This window comes from Ascaphus truei, chromosome 2 (genome assembly GCF_040206685.1).
Source record: "Ascaphus truei isolate aAscTru1 chromosome 2, aAscTru1.hap1, whole genome shotgun sequence".
NCBI lineage: Eukaryota > Metazoa > Chordata > Amphibia > Anura > Ascaphidae > Ascaphus > Ascaphus truei.
The window spans coordinates 474,700,859-474,719,689 of NC_134484.1; the positions used below are offsets into that span (position 1 = coordinate 474,700,859).

Here is an 18,831-nt window from a genome sequence, read left to right on the forward strand (position 1 = left end):
ACACATATGGACACGCCAACACCAATTGTTAGTAAAATATTGTTTATTGAAAAACGGACAGTATTAGCAGTCTGGATATCACACGCACGGTCTTACCAGGGGATCCCCCCCACCCCTTCTCAGGTGCCTGGCAGTTAGAGTTACTTCTCCTGCGATCGCGTATTCCTGGACACAAGCGGCCTCAACATTAGCCTTGTCCCGGGATGAGATTCTGCCCCCTCTGCTCCCAAGGCAAAGTTTATATCTCAGGGGAGCGACGGGATTCAGCAACACACTCACTAAAACATTAACTTTTTGAGTGCCAGCAACCTGACTTAACTAAGGAAAAGAGGAAGTGTGCTGAAGCATGAACCAGAGACAGGAAAAAGAGGACGTAAGCTGTCTGAAACGCACAATAAACTATATATTGCAAGTTTCAGACTACATAATCGTCATTACAGCAACTATAAACATTTTTACTAAGAGATAAAAATGAACCTTTTACATGCCTAGGCCACCAGAAACAAGACATACCTTCATTCTCCCTTCAAAGGCAAACAGACTTATCACCACCAGATATTAGATGAAGATTGTAAAATCTCTACAAAACGTTTGTTTATTATAGAACTTTAAAAAAAATGTTTAGAGAAACATATACTTGTCTTTTTACAAAAAAGTGTCAGTTCTCTCCATATAAATTATGAAACAAGTTAATTTCCATTCTCAGAGGCTCTAAAGAACAGAAGGTGTGTTGTCGAAAATGTTAACAGTAATGCCCCCCACGAGGATGATCTCTCTCCCTCCTCTCCCCCCCGGCCGAGAGGTCTCACTTGTATTGTTTGGGTTACAGAGGAGGACCCATGGAGCGCGTGGTCACCGTGGTCCTCCTGCAGCGTGTCCTGTGGGGGAGGAGAACAGATCCGAGTGCGGGAATGTCGGGATGTGGAGTGCACGGGGAGGGCCGTGCAGAGCATGTCGTGTAATACCCAGGTCTGTCTCGGTGAGTAACTTACAGGACCAGGAAACGCGTCGGGCAGAGAGCTGGCTCTCCTTAGCTCACCGTCTGAAGAAGACTACACATTTTCCTGGGAGATTTGGTATCAAATCTCTCCATCTTCTATAAACTTACATTAGGTTACACAGCTGGAAACCCCGGAGGCTGCTCTTATAGTGCCGGCGACGCGACATCGCGGCAAAAAAAAAATATTTTGCCGCCTTCGCATGCGCTTTTAGTAAGCGCGAGGGTGTGACGGGAGCCACGCTGGCGGCGCAAATTTTTGAAGCTGGTAAAATTTGATTTTTCAGCGGCTGTCGCCACCTGGTCACCCATGACGTCGCTGGAAAGCGAATTACAACTTTTGCTAGCGGCGACGGGTGACGTCATCCGTCGCGTCGCCGTCGCGCACACTATAAGTTAGGCCTAAGGGCCGTATTCATTGATATAATTGCTTCAGTACACATCCTAAGATCTATCACAGAGAGATACAATAAGTTGATCATTATACGGCCAATTAGCACAATATCGCCTATTCAGGCAGTACCTGTGCATCCTACTGTATTGTTTTAGTGTGAGGATCTGTATCAGAAAGTGAGCAACTACAATGTGGTAACAATCAGTAATTACTGCAAGACTAATTACCACTAATTATCCCTTATCCACCCACACACAGACCACCCGCTATTAATTCGCTTTATAGGCATATCAGTGCTTTTTACTGTTTGTGTATTTTATTTTATTTAGAAGTACAATTAACCCCCCCATGTGCCCCTTGAGTGCTTGTCCACCATGAAGCAGGTCCCCTTTTCCTAGCTTCTATCAGATACATTCGCCTCTATACTCGCCCCTCCTCGCACCTGCGGGAATTACAAGTGACACCTCTGTATGATCTTTAAAGAATATAATTGGAGTTAGTGAACTTGATTATGTTCTACATATTTTCTATTTCTAATCATAAGTGAGTCTTCCATAGAGAGAGCATTGGTCAGTATGGTCTGATGACCAGGGGGACATTGTTCCACCTGAATGTTTTGCTGGCTTCTTGAGCACTGAAAGAGTAATATTAATGAACAATTGGTTAACTGAGGAAGAAGTTCATAGGCGGCTTGAAACACTTTAAGTAAATAAGGCACCTGGCCCGATGGCATACATCCAAGAGTTCTCAAGGAGTTACGTTCAGTAATAGCCAAACAATTACATTTAATATTCAGGGACTCCATTTCCACAGGCTCAGTATCACAAGATTGGTGTAAAGCAGATGTGGTGCCTATATTTAAAAAGGGAGCTAGATCACAACCAGGGAATTAGAGACCTGTAAGCCTGACTTCTATAGTGGGGAAGCTACTTGAAGGTTTAATATGGGATACTATTCAGGAATACCTAATGGAAAACAAAATTATTAGTAATAATCAGCATGGATTTATGAAGGATAGATCATGCCAAACTAACCTTATTTGTTTCTTTGAGGAGGTAAGTAGGAATTTAGACCAAGTTAATGCAGTTGATGTGGTCTACTTAGATTTTGCAAAGGCTTTTGATACGGTTTCACACGAGGTTGGTGTACAAAATAAAGAAAATTGGACTCAGTAATAATATATGCACCTGGATTGAAAACTGGATGAAGGATAGACAACAGAGGGTTATCATAAATGGAACTATTTCAGGTTGGGCTAAAGTCGTGAGTGGAGTCCCTAAGGGATCGGTACTGGGACCCCTGCTTTTTAACTTGTTTATTAATGAGCTTGAGGTTGGCATCGAGAGCAAAGTCTCCATATTTGCTGATGATACTAAATTGTGTAAGATAATAGAATCAGAGCAGGATGTAATTTCTCTTCAGAAGGACTTGGAGAGACTGGAAACGTGGGCAGGTAAATGGCAGATGAGGTTTAATACAGATAAATGTAAGGTTATGCATTTGGGATGCAAGAATAAAAAGGCGACTTACACATTAAATGGGGATAAATGGGGGAATCCTTGATGGAGAAGGATTTAGGAGTGCTTGTAGACAGCAGGCTTGGCAATAGTGCCCAATGTCATAAAAAGGATCTAAAGCTTCAGAGAAATGTGATCGATTCTGGTTGAGTGGAGGATTTTGTAGCAATAGCGCAGAGCTCTTATCTGCGGTCGGTTTCTGTGTCTGTGTATTTTTCTATATTGTATTGTAACTTTCTATATAATTCAATGGCAAACTTGGCAAAGTACATTGCCGTATATCACAGAATGTCGCGTTGGAATAGCCACTGGCTTCTTTTAGTAGTAATCCTTATACCGATGTATATTCCTGGGGAAGTGGCCTTTTTTCCAGAGCAGCTGTCTCTCTCTTTTTGTCTGTATGGCGTCGCCCCAAAATGAAGGAGCGTCACACGATCCGGGGAAACGTCCTCCATTCGCTTCTTGGTTTTGCTTTGTCTCTTTGCCAGATGTGGGCTGCCCCCCCGATCGTCTGTACCGAGAGTGTGTGAATGGAGAAGGATGCCCGTACAGCTGTGCCCACCTCACCCACCAGGTTGAATGCTTCTCAGACGGGTGTGAGGAAGGTTGTCACTGTCCTGTGGGCACCTACTTCCACAATGGCTCCTGCATCACGGTCAGAGACTTTCCTGAATTATCCGTCTTACTGTTTATTACACAATGTGACTGAACAGCCTGTAGTCGAGGTCAAATCAGATTCCACACATGCAATTTTTAGGATAAACCAAATGTGGAGTGATTTTATTTGTCAGAAAAGCAACTAAAACATTGGGGCTACTGCCCCTTTAAGGCAAAACATAAATCATAAAATAAATACCTATTCCCGTTAGGGAAAGTAACTACACTTTGCTGCAGCCCTTTTTTAACGACAACTGGCTAACTAAACTGGTTCCCAGCTTTAAAACATATGAAACAATATTATATAGAACTATAAGACAAGGGAACAATATATACCATCTTATCTGATTGATGCTGGTCCGGGTAAGCTCCGATATGGGGGATCAATCTTGCGTTTTCTGTCGTACACGTCCTCGGCAGTTAATGCTGGATAAAAACTCCGATACCCCAGCGCAGGAAATCCCAGCAAAGGCGTTTTATGGCTTAGAACCACTTACAAAAACCCAGAAGACTACTTATCAGGCAAGAAAGTAGCATAGAAAACCCGGAGGTGCCGGCCCCCAAAAAGCTGTGTGGCCAGAAAATCCGATGATAACAACATGTAGAAGCCGCACTCAGCCGATCAGACTCAGGGTTTTAAGATATGCGTGCAAAGGAAAAAAAGACCTCGGAAACTGAAGTTGTAATAAAAAGGTGACTCTCAGCCTGATGAAGGTCACATGGAGAACAGGAACGCCGTAACCCCGCCGTGCGCGTGAACATTACAATGCCGATACTTTTTAGACAGTTTCAGTTTGCTGATTTTTTCCCCCTTTAGAATCACTCAGTATTCTCAGTGAATATGGTCCAATTTCCTCTACAGCTGATTCTATCCACGTAACATGTGAAACACAGTATGTGTACTGTACTTACTCCTCCATACTGTCCCTGCGTCTTCCTATATACAGTACGACGCCGTTTGCAGCCTCTATGGGGAGCGACTTTTTTTTGTTGCACGTATTTTATTATAACTCCCTACATTTTAATGTGTGTTTTGTAAGACGCTGTGAATACCGTGTTGTTGGCGCTATGTAAATAAGAAATATACATATAGAGATCTGCCACATTAAGAAGACAATAAACTGGGATTTTCCTTCTGCCATTGTATTGTCCCCTTCAATGCCCGCATGGCCTGCAACCCATTACTATGGGCTTTACTTCACCTGCCCTCCATGAAACCTTTTATTGTTCCGGGACGGGTGTTGTGGGATGAGGGCAGGAGGCAGGAGGATACTGTGGGATGAGGCAGGATGCAGGAGGATACTGTGGGATGAAGCAGGAGGATACTGTTGTGGGATGAGGCAGGAGGCAGGAGGATACTGTAGGATGAGGGCAGGAGGCAGGAGGATACTGGGGGATGAGGGCAGGAGGATACTGTGGGATGAGGCAGGAGGATACTGTGGGATGAGGGCAGGAGGCAGGAGGATACTGGGGGATGAGGGCAGGAGGATACTGTGGGATGAGGGCAGGAGGCAGGAGGATACTGGGGGATGAGGGCAGGAGGATACTGTGGGATGAGGGCAGGAGGCAGGAGGATACTGGGGGATGAGGGCAGGAGGATACTGTGGGATGAGGGCAGGAGGCAGGAGGATACTGTAGGATGAAGGCAGGAGGCAGGAGGATACTGGGGGATGAGGGCAGGAGGATACTGTGGGATGAGGGCAGGAGGATACTGTGGGATGAGGGCAGGAGGCAGGAGGATACTGGGGGATGAGGGCAGGAGGATACTGTGGGATGAGGGCAGGAGGCAGGAGGATACTGGGGGATGAGGGCAGGAGGATACTGTGGGATGAGGGCAGGAGGCAGGAGGATACTGGGGGATGAGGGCAGGAGGATACTGTGGGATGAGGGCAGGAGGCAGGAGGATACTGTAGGATGAAGGCAGGAGGCAGGAGGATACTGGGGGATGAGGGCAGGAGGCAGGAGGATACTGTGGGATGAGGGCAGGAGGATACTGGGGGATGAGGGCAGGAGGCAGGAGGATACTGTGGGATTAGGGCAGGAGGCAGGAGGATACTGGGGGATGAGGGCAGGAGGATACTGTGGGATGAGGGCAGGAGGCAGGAGGATACTGTGGGATGAGGGCAGGAGGATACTGTGGGATGAGGGCAGGAGGCAGGAGGATTCTGTAGGATGAGGGCAGGAGGATACTGTAGGATGAAGGCAGGAGGCAGGAGGATACTGGGGGATGAGGGCAGGAGGCAGGAGGATACTGTGGGATGAGGGCAGGAGGCTGGAGGATACTGTGGGATGAGGGCAGGAGGCAGGAGGATACTGGGGGATGAGGGCAGGAGGCAGGAGGATACTGTGGGATGAGGGCAGGAGGCAGGAGGATACTGTGGGATGAGGGCAGGAGGATACTGTGGGATGAGGGCAGGAGGAAGGAGGATTCTGTGGGATGAGGGCAGGAGGATACTGTGGGATGAGGGCAGGAGGATACTGTGGGATGAGGGCAGGAGGATACTGTAGGATGAGGGCAGGAGGATACTGGGGGATGAGGGCAGGAGGATACTGGGGGTTGAGGCAGGAGACAGGAGGATACTGTGGGATGAGGGCAGGAGGATACTGTGGGATGAGGTATCTGACGCTGATCACTTTGTTCTTTTAACTCACAGGACTGTCCCTGCGTCATAACAGAGGAGGCCATCCAGGGGCTGAAGAACCGCTCAACAAAACCACACATTCTTCCCATCCTACTCACAGATCAGGGGGTCCAGGTTGCTGTGGGGGAAGAGTTGATGCCAGGAGAGAAGGTTCACCATGAGTGCAGCTCTTGGTATGGAGGCTTACATGCGAAGGGGTCTATTCCAGCAGCTTCGGTAACCAACTCATCGAGGATTTTGAGCAGCTATCTCAACATTTTGCTCGGTAGCTATTCAGAAAGCCTCGATGAGTGGCTTCAATCGTGTGGGGAAGGCAACTTCTCGCCATTTCTGACTCCTGGCCAATCACATCGTGCAGGAGCTGGCGAGAAGCGCAAACTCGCATTTTTTATAAAATCACGCTATTCTAGTAGCCTCGATAATCTCATCGGGGCTCTGGAATTGCGATTTTATCAAATATTCTTCTTAGGCTGGCGAGAAGGGACCTGCGCGCAGGACGTAGAAAAGAAAAATGCATTATTCCTGCATCGGATTGAAGCCGGGGGTCTCAGGAGATGATACACATTAATATCTGCTCCGGAGACCCCCGGCATCAATCCGATGCAATAAAAATACATTTACAGGTAGCCTCATTACCTTAGCAGCTAACCGCTAAGGTAATGAAGGGGTTAACTACTAGTGCCTGGTTTATTGTAGGTAGCAGGGGTGGGTGAAGGTGGTATTTGGCCCGTGGTGGGTGTTTAGGCATATACATTGAAGATATATGCTATTTTTACCCATCTAGACTATGCACCACTCTCACTGTAAATGTGAAACATTTATCTCTACTTTTAACCCTGTAGAGTTTTCCAGTTCCTATCCCAAACATGACAGTGCTTTCCCCTGGCACTAATGCTGGGGTCTGTTCCATGCGTATAGCAATCTGCCAATAATAACGCCCTTCTCTCACAGATACTGAGATCTCATATCTCAGACACGATGACATATCAGGAAGTATTTTAGAGGAGGTGTAGTTATTTTATTGCCATTTTTTGGCAGTAAGGAAGACCTTGAATTGCCCCATCAGAGGCCGTCCTGGTCTCGGCAGCACTGCAAATCGTTCAGACAGGCACAAGGAAATATGTATTACTCATCTCACGCCTTGAGCACTGCGCATGGAAATAAGCGCATGCGTTGGGTTGGGACGGGCAGGGACGGAAGCAGAAAGCCTGTGCATGCAAGAGCAGAACTCTAACCCCTGTGCTTCTCCTTGCGGCAGCGCTTGTGAACATGGTTGGATGAACTGCACCGTGGTTGCCTGCGCGCTGGATGGAGGCTTCGCCCCGTGGAGTTCTTGGAGTCCCTGCTCTGTGACATGTGGGGGCCTGGGCAACATGACCAGATCACGGGACTGCACCGACCCAGCACCAGCCAATGGGGGGGAAGATTGTGAGGGCCCCAGCGTGGACATTAAGTACTGCCAGACCCCAGAATGTGAATGTAAGGAAGGCCAGCACGAAGTACTAACACTGTGCCATGTTCCTCCAAAGTTGCACTTATACAGACGTTCTCTCTGTCTCTCTCTCTCTCTCTCTATATATATATATATACTAATGTTGTGTCACTATGTAACTGGGAAGTACATCGTTATCTCTCATTGCTCTTATTGTTCTGTAGTAAATACGAGTTTGTGCTTTGTTGTACTGTGGGACACACACCTATCTCCCATTCTACTCCCACCTGTCACTGACACACAAAACTATCTCATCTCTCTCTTCTCTGGTGTACCCCAAATCAGTATTAACTAGACTTGTTTTTTTCAGATGCTCTGGGTCCCACTAAGGAGCCTCTCACTGACAGCACAGGTAAAATGATACAGTACGAGTGGCAGATTGCATGGTTGGTGGCCATGTTCCAGGCTGCGTGTAGTGGAGAGAGAGCAGTGTTAGTGAGCTGTATATGGAGCATTCTGATCTGCTCACTGACGCTTGTTCAGTATAGTGTGAGGCAGGATTACATAGGGAACCGTACTGAGTACTCTCCATAATTGGATTATTCACTGGCCGTTTAATAGACTGAATGTCACGGATTACAGGATCACGGGATCACAGGATTACAGGATCACAGGGGTTTCCTTTGCCGGTTTGTCACTAAATCCATGCTGGAGAAAAGGGCACCGTATCCATATAATGGCCAAAATATAGGCCAGCTATTTTTCAGTTGAGACTAGCTGACACGTGACTAATCCAACTACCCGCTTCTTTACATAGTAACAAGTCTAGTAAGGTACATTTCAATGGATTGCCCACTGGCTTCTGATGCCCATCTTCTGGTGCTGACATACATTATTCACTTGAATGAGCCATGCTGGGTTTCCCACCGCTAGAAGAAGTCTATACCTCGAAGTAAACATTAAATCCCTTAATCCCTTCCTGGAAAACGGATCCCCCTTCTTCCCAGAGCACCTACCTTCTTACCCTGTACCTATGGTCTCTTGCTCACTGCAACCTGCCCACTCCCCCGTTTCATGCCGCAGAGGGGGTCTTCTCTATTATCCAAACCGATCAGAGAATGGGGAGATATTCATGAGGAAGTATGTGTTGAAGATAACAAAGAAAAAGGAATGAGAACAAGAATGACAAAGTAAAGAGTAGAGGTGCTCCTCGAATCCCTGACGGATTATGTTATTCTGTAGGACCAGACGAGGGGTTTGGCCCCTGGTCACCATGGACTCCCTGCTCCAAGACCTGCACGGACAGCGAGTTCCCTGCAGTGAAAACACGGTCACGATTCTGCCCGGGAGGGAAGAATTGTACGGGGGAGTCCTTCCAGGAGCAAGCGTGCAACCTACCTCAGTGCACAGGTCAGTCCAGAGGGCAGAAAGTAATATCCAATACACCGACTCCTTGGGTATTCTACCGGGTAACGGTATATATCACAGTCCGACGGAGCTATCCCAATATCACAATGTCTGTATTCTTACAGCGTATCACATCCTCACTTATTAAAATGGGGTCCGTGCAGTAACCCGAGGTCTCTTTACTGAGGTGAACAAGACTCGCACGGCACACTGTGAGTGCTCATTTGCATGGTATTACCCAGAATCCCTGGCTGCAGTGGATTGTGGGGAAAGTCTGTGGACCTGTCCGTGTGCTCATAAGTGGGATTTTTTTTATCTGCTGCATTTTGAAATGATTATTAAGTTGATGAGTTGTACATATTAGTTTATACTCTGCGATGGATTTATTCCTTTCAAGAATCTCAACAATCAAAAAAGCCGTTGTTATTGGCTGGCGCCTGACGCACAAGTAAGACGTTTGTTAATAAACTTTCTTACATTTATTGCAAATTATAAACGAGAACATTTACTCCAAATCAGAGTTAAAAGGGACGGGCTCATGTAAAAGGTTGTTTCAATAACTACATCAGTATAATTGCCTTTCGAGTTCATCACTTTTAAAGTCACTGCTTATGTATTCATATCTTGTGATAGATACGACTAAAGCTGATATACCGTAATAATCCATGATCGCGGGATTCAAGCTTATCAGCCATTTATGTGTATCTGTTGGACTGATGATGGCTTGATAAATACTTTGCAGAGACTAGTATGACATTACAGATTGCTCTCCTTATTATCCCAGCCCCAATGTGATGTATCTTTATGCTTCTATTCCCATTGGAGGTCCCATTGGGGCAGTGTCCTGTCACTCCTTGTGTTACCTTCATGCTCTCCTCCCCCTCCCAGGTTCCCCTCTGTGTGTCGGGGAGGGGTGCAACGAGAGGAACTGCACATGGAACCCCTGGTCGGAGTGGAGTGGGTGTTCTCGATCCTGCGGGGTTGGGCAACAAAGGCGGCTCCGTACCTACAACCCACCCGGGGATTCGGGTTCGTGGTGTGAGGACATCCTCACGGGGAACATGGAGAGGCGATTCTGCAACCTCCAGGCCTGTAAAGGTAAGTACCCCCTCTGTGCTAAACATACCAGGAGATCTGTGATGGGATAAATACATACAGGGCCATATTTACTAAGAGGTGCTACAGATTCCTCCGGTGTAAGGGACCACCTATCTAACCCATGCTGGGAGGTGTTTTATGGAGGAGCCCAGCCTGGTAAATATGCCCAGCATTCTCTTCTAATGCCTGTATCGGAGCCTTAGCTTGAGTGGCACTGCCTGCTAACACATGGGGCACACATTGGAGATAGAGTTGCTTAGACATGGTGCCCAGCTACAGGCTGTATCAGCGTCGGATCACAAAGGAGGGCACGGTTTGTTTGCCACAATTAAGAGAAGCGTGTATGGGCCACTTTGCAGAAGGCTGTAAGACGTTACATCTATCTGTTATGTTACAGAGGTCGGCATTGTACGATCACGTACTGTATGTGCACACATCTTACCGTGTAACAGACAAGTGCAACTAAATTGAGTCCTGAAGAATTTGTCTTCTGTGCATCGTAAGACACTCTCTGATTTCCCCGCACGTGCTCTTGTGCTGCATCGTACTATTGAAAAACCATTGTTTTCATTGGCTAAAATAGTGGCATCCCACAGGAAAAAACAGGTTTCAGAACAAATACCTGCAATGCGCTATTTCTAACATTTCCCTACTGTTATACTAGTTTTCAATGTCTTCTCTAAACCATTGATTTTCAATCTTTAGAGGGGGTGGAACTCGACAGAAGTTCTTGTATCTCAGTGATTAAAGGCACCAACTTTATTATCCTGACTTCCTATTACCCGGACTTCCTATTACCCGGACTTCCTATTACCCGGACTTCCTATTACCCGGACTTCCTATTACCCGGACTTCCTATTACCCGGAATTCCTATTACCCGGAATTCCTATTACCCTGACTGACTATTACCCTGACTGACTATTACCCTGACTTCCCAGTACCCTGACTTCCTAGTACCCTGGCTTCCTGTTACCCTGACTTCCTGTTACCCTGGCTTCCTGTTACCCTGACTTCTTGTTACCCTGACGTCCTGTTACCCTGACGTCCTGTTACCCTGACGTCCTATTAGCCGGGCTTCCTATTACCCGGACTTCCTATTACCCTGACTTCCTATTACCCTGACTTTGTTACATTGGGAGATAAGCACTATACAAAGTAAAATCATTATTATTACGTTCATGGCGACTCAGTGGAAACCTTTCAAATCTATTATGAGTTTGTGGAACCTCAACTAATATCTCCTGTGTATAAAACAAACACCATTGCTGTGTTAGGACCTCTAAATGGACAGCTTCATGTATTATTTATCATATTATTGCATAACATTTAATAACCTTTTTCTACAATTATTAAATTAGAAATATATAGTAAAATCTAATTGTGTCTTGAGGAATTGTGACGGTAATGGGGTAGCCCGGCTATACCATAAAGGTTAATCCCACGTGGTTACCCCTGAAACAGTGGGGTCCCTGGCTGCTACATAGCACCACAAGCCAGGGGCCATGTATTGTACCATGCAAAAGTTAAAGTAACCCCTGCTGTTCCACTCTACATGTTCCCTTTGTCCCAGAGTCCTGAAACTTCAGGCGTGTAAGTCTTGGGTGGGATATTTGGGTAGAAATCCAGTTATTTTGTTTGCAGGAGTTCGTGAGCCAAAGTTACCAGTTGTCCCCTAATTCTCCCCGGCGAGCAGGCACGATTTGCCGGTACGCGGGTGGAATTACACCGGTGCTGCCCGGTGTCCCCCAGACTCCTGGTTTTTGAGCCCAGATATCCCAGTCCTATTTCCCTCACAGATATGGGTCTCCCCCAATACATATTGTGTATTAAACACATGTTATTATGGTTTGTGCATTTACTATACATTTCTATTCAGCCAGCTCGGGCATCCACACAGGTGCAGGGAAGTCTGGATAGACATCGTAGTTCAAAGGGGAGATGGGATGTTGGGAGGTGTCGGGGTGCTAAGTGGCCGGGGCAGGGTGGAGTACTGGGTCCGGAGAACAGAGGCCCCCTGCGGGGAGGACACTCTGGCTTGCCAGACTCAGTGGAGCCTTCCTAGTTGGAGGCAATAGGTTGACTGGGGGAAGCCGCAATCTGTAGGCGCGTTTCCCATTGGTCAATCCATATGTCTCGCCCATCTGGTATCCCGAGCTGGCCTGGCACGCAACCTCCTCTGACGATGTCAGCCAAAGGACGAGCCCCTATTCCTATTGGCTAGTGGGAGGGAATTCCCACGCTCTGATTGGTCGCTCCTCCTACCTCCATGCTGAAGATAGCTCAGTGGAGTGTATGTAAGGGGATGCCCCAGTCAGAGAACCAGACCATCCTGTGACTAGGGCCAGTGATGCAATAGCGGGATTTTCAAAGTAGCTCTGTTGCAAATAGCAAATAGCAGAGTAACCAGCTTCATTTTAGGAGCTAGAAAAGCTTGCTGCGCTGAGGCTAAATCGGACGCGTAGTTCAAGTGCATATTTTAGAACGTAGCGGTCACGGTTAGGGTTTCTAGTAAGGAAGAGGACCCCCCCCCTAGTAACCTCCCCCTTGGTAACCTATGCCCCTGGTATCCTCCCCCCTAGTAACCTCCCTCCCTAGTAACCTCCCCCTCTGGTAACCTCCCCCCCTAGTAACCTCCACCCTAGTAACCTCCCTCCCTAGTAACCTCCCCCTCTGGTAACCTCCCCCAGAACCCGGAGGTTCCAAAGAAGACAGGATGAAAACCACTGGTCTAAACTATTTACTTTTTTTATGTAAAACACGTTGACTGTGGAATATTAGTGACATTGCTCATCAGTGTTACTCGTTCGTGAGAATTGCAGTACCCTCAATGCAGTAGACTAGCCACTTTCACCCTTAACCCCGGTCCTCACAACCCCGGCCTGTATCTTTCTTGCATTGTACGGCAGTGGATGGCACATGGTCTAAGTGGAGCCCGTGGTCCTGGTGTGACCGCACATGTGGGGGGGGCAAGTCAGTGAGGAGCAGGTCCTGCACCAGCCCCCCACCGAAAAACGGAGGCAAGGATTGTCCTGGAGAAAAATACCATGTCCGGATCTGTAACCCTAAACCCTGCGGTAAGTCCAGCGATCAGGAGCGGACATGTTCTTGTGTTTATTATACCGTATAACACAGATCGCACAGCAGTACTACACATTATTAAATGCATGACCCGGGGAGCATTATCATTGGATGGGCATCCAGCCAACGTAACACCCTCCTTTATAAAGAGAATATAGTGTTAATATTTAAAGAATAAGCAGCATGCAACAACGCACCTAATTATTAACACAACAAAGGGAAATTAAATGTATTTCATCAGCTCTCCATAAATAAATACTTCAGAATGTATTACTTCATTGTTTCATCCCAGTTCAGGGACTGGCGTCTTGTCACCGTGCTGACATACATTTATTTTTACTTGGTCACACTGCTGCTGCATTATGTGTGATCCTGTAATTAGTAGGGAGTTTGGGGTAATAATTCCTAGCAGCACAAGCACCATTTCACGTGGGCAAAGTACAGACACCGGCTAATGTAGTCGTCATCACACCAACCGTTTCGTGGGTCTCCCCACGCGTTGGTGGGGTGAGGTTAAACCATCTCTCCTGCCTTCTGTTCTTCCCTTGATGGACTTGATATATGAAGCTGAGGGCTGCCCGCCTGGCATGGAGAATGTGGAATGTGCCAGTAAGTGTCCGCGGCACTGCTCTGACTACCAGCAAGGCATCGAGTGCCAGGACGGGAAGGTCTGTGAACCAGGGTGCCGCTGTCCTAATGGTAAGTTAAAGCTCACATTGTATTCATTGTCCGCCAGCTGACTGGTCTATGTATGTACAGTAATGTATAATGTCCTTGTAATATGGGTATGGTAGCTGAAGCCATTGTGGTATCCTGGCTTGGAGAGAGGCTGGGATCAGTTACTGGGTAATGTAGTTCATATATATTATTCTTGTTTTATTGTGCATTGTTATCAATGGTTAGTGTACAGTAGTTAAAACCATTATACCACCATACATTACTGTATTTATAGGTTTCTGTAGTTATTTAACCATTGTGATGTCATCAATTAACTTTGGGTAATGTGTCAGGCCATTGTGCTGTAATCAGTTACCATTGTGATGTAATCAGTTACCATTGTGATGTAATCAGTTACCATTGTGATTGTATTGTATTGTATTGTATTGTATGTCTTTATTTATATAGCGCCATTAGTGTACATAGCGCTTCACAGTAGTAATACATGTGGTAATCAAATAAATAACAGATAATATAAATAACAGATCATGGGAATAAGTGCTTTAGACATAAAAGTAACATTTCGGAAGAGGAGTCCCTGCCCCGAGGAGCTTACAGTCTAATTGGTAGGTAGGGAGAACGTACAGAGACAGTAGGAGGGAGTTCTGGTAAGTGCGTCTGCAGGGGGCCAAGCATTATGTATCGTGTTTAGAATATCCACAGTGCTATTCATATGCTTCTTTAAGCAAGTGTGTCTTAAGGTGGGTCTTAAAGGTGGATAGAGAGGGTGCTAGTCGGGTACTGAGGGGAAGGGCATTCCAGAGGTGTGGGGCAGTCAGTGAAAAAGGTTTAAGGCGGGAGAGGGCTTTAGATACAAAGGGGGTAGAAAGAAGACATCCTTGAGAAGAACGCAAGAGTCTGGATGGTGCATACCGAGAAATTAGGGATGAGATGTAAGGAGGGGCAGAAGAATGTAAAGCTTTAAAAGTGAGGAGAAGAATGGAGTGTGAGATGCGGGATTTGATCGGAAGCCAGGAGAGGGATTTCATGAGGGGAGATGCTGAGACAGATCTAGGAAAGAGTAGAGTGATTCTGGCAGCAGCATTTAGGATATATTGTAGGGGAGACAGGTGAGAGGCAGGAAGGCCGGACAGCAGGAGGTTACAGTAATCAAGACGGGAGAGAATGAGGGCCTGAGTCAGAGTTTTAGCAGTCGAACAACAGAGGAAAGGGCGTATCTTAGTTATATTGCGGAGGAAAAAGCGACAAGTTTTAGAAATGTTTTGAATGTGAGGGGCGAATGAGAGAGAGGAGTCGAACGTGACCCCTAGGCAGCGTGCTTGGGCTACTGGGTGAATGATTGTAGTTCCAACAGTAATGTGGAAGGAGGTAGTAGGGCCAGGTTTGGGAGGAAGTATGAGGAGCTCTGTTTTAGCCATGTTGAGTTTAAGGCGTCGGAGGGCCATCCAGGATGATATAGCAGAGAGACATTCAGAAACTTTGGTTTGTACAGCAGGTGTAAGGTCAGGTGTTGAAAAGTATATTTGTGTGTCGTCGGCATAGAGGTGATAATTAAACCCAAAAGATGTTATTAGGTCACCTAGAGAGAGTGTGTACAGAGAAAAGAGAAGAGGTCCCAGGACAGAGCCCTGGGGTACCCCCACAGAGAGATCAATAGAGGAGGAGGAGGTGTTAGCAGAAGAGACACTAAAAGTACGATGGGAGAGGTAGGATGAGATCCAGGATAGAGCTTTGTTCCGAATACCTAGAGTATGGCGAATGTGGAGGAGAAGAGGGTGGTCCACGGTGTCAAATGCTGCAGAGAGGTCGAGCAATATGAGCAGAGTGTAATGACCTCTGTCTTTGGCAGCATGGAGGTCGTCAGTTATTTTGGTGAGGGCTGTTTCGGTGGAGTGAGCAGTGCGGAAGCCAGATTGTAGAGGGTCTAGGAGAGAATAGGTGTTGAGAAAATGGAGCAAGCGAGAGAATACAAGACGTTCAAGTAGTTTAGAGGCAAAAGGCAGGAGGGAGACAGGTCGATAGTTAGAAAGACAGGTAGGGTCAAGCTTGCTGTTTTTGAGTAATGGTATGACTGTTGCATGTTTGAAGGAGGATGGAAAGATTCCAGAGCAGAGGGAGGAGTTAAAAATGTGTGTAAGCGTAGGGATTATAGTAGGAGCTAGAGGTTTTAGGAGATGGGAGGGAATGGGGTCAAGAGGGCAAGTGGTAGAGGGAGAAGAGGAGATCAACAGCGACACATCCTCCTCTGAGACAGTGGAAAAAGACTCAAGGAAGGCAGGAGGAGAGTTAGGAAGAGGTGTAGGATGGGGGGAAGAAACAGAGGGGATGTTCTGCCGTATGGATTCCACCTTTTCCTTAAAATAGTCAGCAAAGTCCTGAGCGGAGATGGAGGAAGGAGAGGCAGCTGAGGGTGGTTTGAGTAGAGTATCAAAGACAGAGAACAGTCGGCGTGGGTTAGACTTGTGCATGTTGATTAGTGCAGAAAAGTAGGCTTGTTTAGCTTGCGAGAGGGCAGAGTTGAAACAGGATAGCATAAATTTGTAGTGAAGGAAGTCTGCGAGAGTGTGAGACTTCCTCCAGAGGCGTTCAGAGGAACGAGTGGAGGAACGCAGCATGCGCGTGTGGGAATTTAGCCAGGGTCTAGGGTTAGAAGGGCGAGGGCGGCAGAGAGAAAGCGGGGCATGTAGATCAAGAGACGAGGACAAGACAGAGTTGTACTTTCTGACCAGGTTGTCAGGGTCTGTAGCAGAGCTGAGAGAGGAGAGGGAGGAGTGTAAAGTGGACTCAAAGTCAGGTAAGTGAATAGAGCGCAGGTTTCTGCAGAACCGGGGTGTAGATGGAGGTGGAGAAGGGGAGAAGCGAGATAAAGAGCATGAGATGAGATGATGGTCAGAGAGAGGAAAAGGGGAAATGGAGAAATCAGAGAGAGAGAAGTTTTTAGTGAAAACCAGGTCTAAGTAGTGGCCATCCTTGTGGGTGCTGGCTGCAGTCCACTGTTGAAGGCCAAAAGAAGAGGTAAGAGAAAGAAAGCGGGAAGCCCAAGAGAGAGAGGGGTCATCAATGTGGCAATTGAAGTCCCCAAGGAGAAGAACAGGGGAGTCTGAGGAGAGAAAGAAAGAGAGCCAGGATTCAAAGTGAGAGAGAAAGGCATAAGGGGGATGAGGGGGATGAGTAGAGGTAGGTGTGTTGTAATCAGTTACCATTGTGATGTAATCAGTTACCATTGTGATGTAATCAGTTACCATTGTGATGTAATCAGTTAACCATTGTGATGTAGATATGTGGAAAGAACGATGGCGCTCCCCTCAACACTTAAAAATTCTAAAGATAGTAGGAGCCTAAAACAAAAAAATAGTATACTGGCCCTTCAAATTGCAGCTCAACCGTAAGGAGATCCTTCCTTGACCTCCACCCATTTGTTTTTCTTGTAGTGATGGTGGGCGCATAGAGATAAGAAAAAGGATAAACACAGTGTAAATATTAACCCACTGGATATATCACATATATATACACAGGGAAAGGATGATGGACTATATCAAAGAAAGGCTGATGCCAGATCTACTCACACGGGCAAGTGTGAGCCGATCTCATCAGGGTTTCTTTAGAGTTGTTCTCTTCAAAGATCCACTTCAAGGGATAATACCCAGGGATGGTAGGAGGGGAGATACGGATGGTTCCCTCACTCTGATACAGCTCCAAGTACGGGCGAAAACATGTGTTTATCCTTTTTCTTATCTCTATGCGCTCACCATCACTACAAGGAAAACCATTGTGATGTAATCAGTTACCATTGTGATGTAATGCGTTATCATTGTGATGTAATGCGTTATCATTGTGATGTAATGCGTTATCATTGTGATGTAATCAGTTACCATTGTGATGTAATGCGTTATCATTGTGATGTAATGCGTTATCATTGTGATGTAATCAGTTACCATTGTGATGTAATGCGTTATTATTGTGATGTAATCAGTTACCATTGTGATGTAATGCGTTATCATTGACTGAGACATTTCAGTAGTATCTGGTCAGACCATTGTGATATAATGATCAATGATTGGTTAGCGCTGGTGTAATATACCGCTGAGCAATATAGCAATGAAGGGGTTAACATGTCACCCCATGTATATCGCAAGCAGCTATAAAATTGTATCTACTGTCTCAGTAATGGAGGGGCCTGTCGCAGTACGGGGTTGACCAGACTACTTGGGATAGCAAACACCAGGCAGAACACAGAGGTTACTAAACAGAAGGGGACAACACAAGCACAAACAGAGCAGTAACTTATCAGAACAGGGGGATACAGGGGGATACAGGGGACTCCTAGATCGCTGGGTGCAGGCCGCTGCCGAAGCTTGCTCACCCTGGATGCCGTCTCAGTAGTAGTTGGGACACACCCAAGACACTGCCCGCCCTGTACTGTACATCACTTCCCTCCCTCACAGCCATAAGGACCTGGTATTTAACACACTAAGCAGTTTCCCAATAGTTTTCTGAAGGTTTCTGAGCCATGTTTTCTATTGCTCAGGGCTGCTAGAGCAGGATGGGGCCTGTGTCCCAGCCTCACACTGCGAGTGTACGGATACCCACGGCCAGAGCTGGACTCCGGGAAGCTACGTCCAGGAAAACTGCAACAACTGCACCTGCTCTGACGGGCACCTGGTCTGCACCAATCAGACCTGTCTGACCTCGGACTGTAAGTGGAGTCAGTGGTCCACATGGTCTCAGTGCAGTGTCACCTGTGGAAGTGGCCTTCAGACCCGATTCAGGTGAGGCTGGAAGTGCAAGGTTGACATACCTGCAGGTTAGTTGACAGATTGACCTACCTGCCAAGTAACTCCAGGTCACCGTGTGGAAAGGATCCAGTCCTGGATCACGCGGCTGACCTGCAGTTAGGGGGCAGAGGTATATTGTGTGCAGTCCAGAAACC

The 18,831-nt window shown here is 46.8% G+C and overlaps 1 protein-coding gene across 1 annotated transcript in view; it reads left to right on the forward strand.

Annotated features, from left to right (window-relative positions):
- LOC142488297 (SCO-spondin-like) overlaps window positions 1–18,831 on the forward strand; it is a 403,111-nt gene that overhangs the window by 303,677 nt on the left and 80,603 nt on the right. The window contains exons 84-93 of the mRNA XM_075588669.1: window positions 830–979; window positions 3,397–3,563; window positions 6,220–6,380; window positions 7,466–7,686; window positions 8,010–8,051; window positions 8,882–9,049; window positions 9,935–10,144; window positions 13,052–13,219; window positions 13,791–13,922; window positions 18,430–18,670. Coding sequence (XP_075444784.1) covers window positions 830–979; window positions 3,397–3,563; window positions 6,220–6,380; window positions 7,466–7,686; window positions 8,010–8,051; window positions 8,882–9,049; window positions 9,935–10,144; window positions 13,052–13,219; window positions 13,791–13,922; window positions 18,430–18,670 — 1,660 coding nt within the window. The remainder of the gene's footprint in view (window positions 1–829; window positions 980–3,396; window positions 3,564–6,219; window positions 6,381–7,465; window positions 7,687–8,009; window positions 8,052–8,881; window positions 9,050–9,934; window positions 10,145–13,051; window positions 13,220–13,790; window positions 13,923–18,429; window positions 18,671–18,831) is intronic.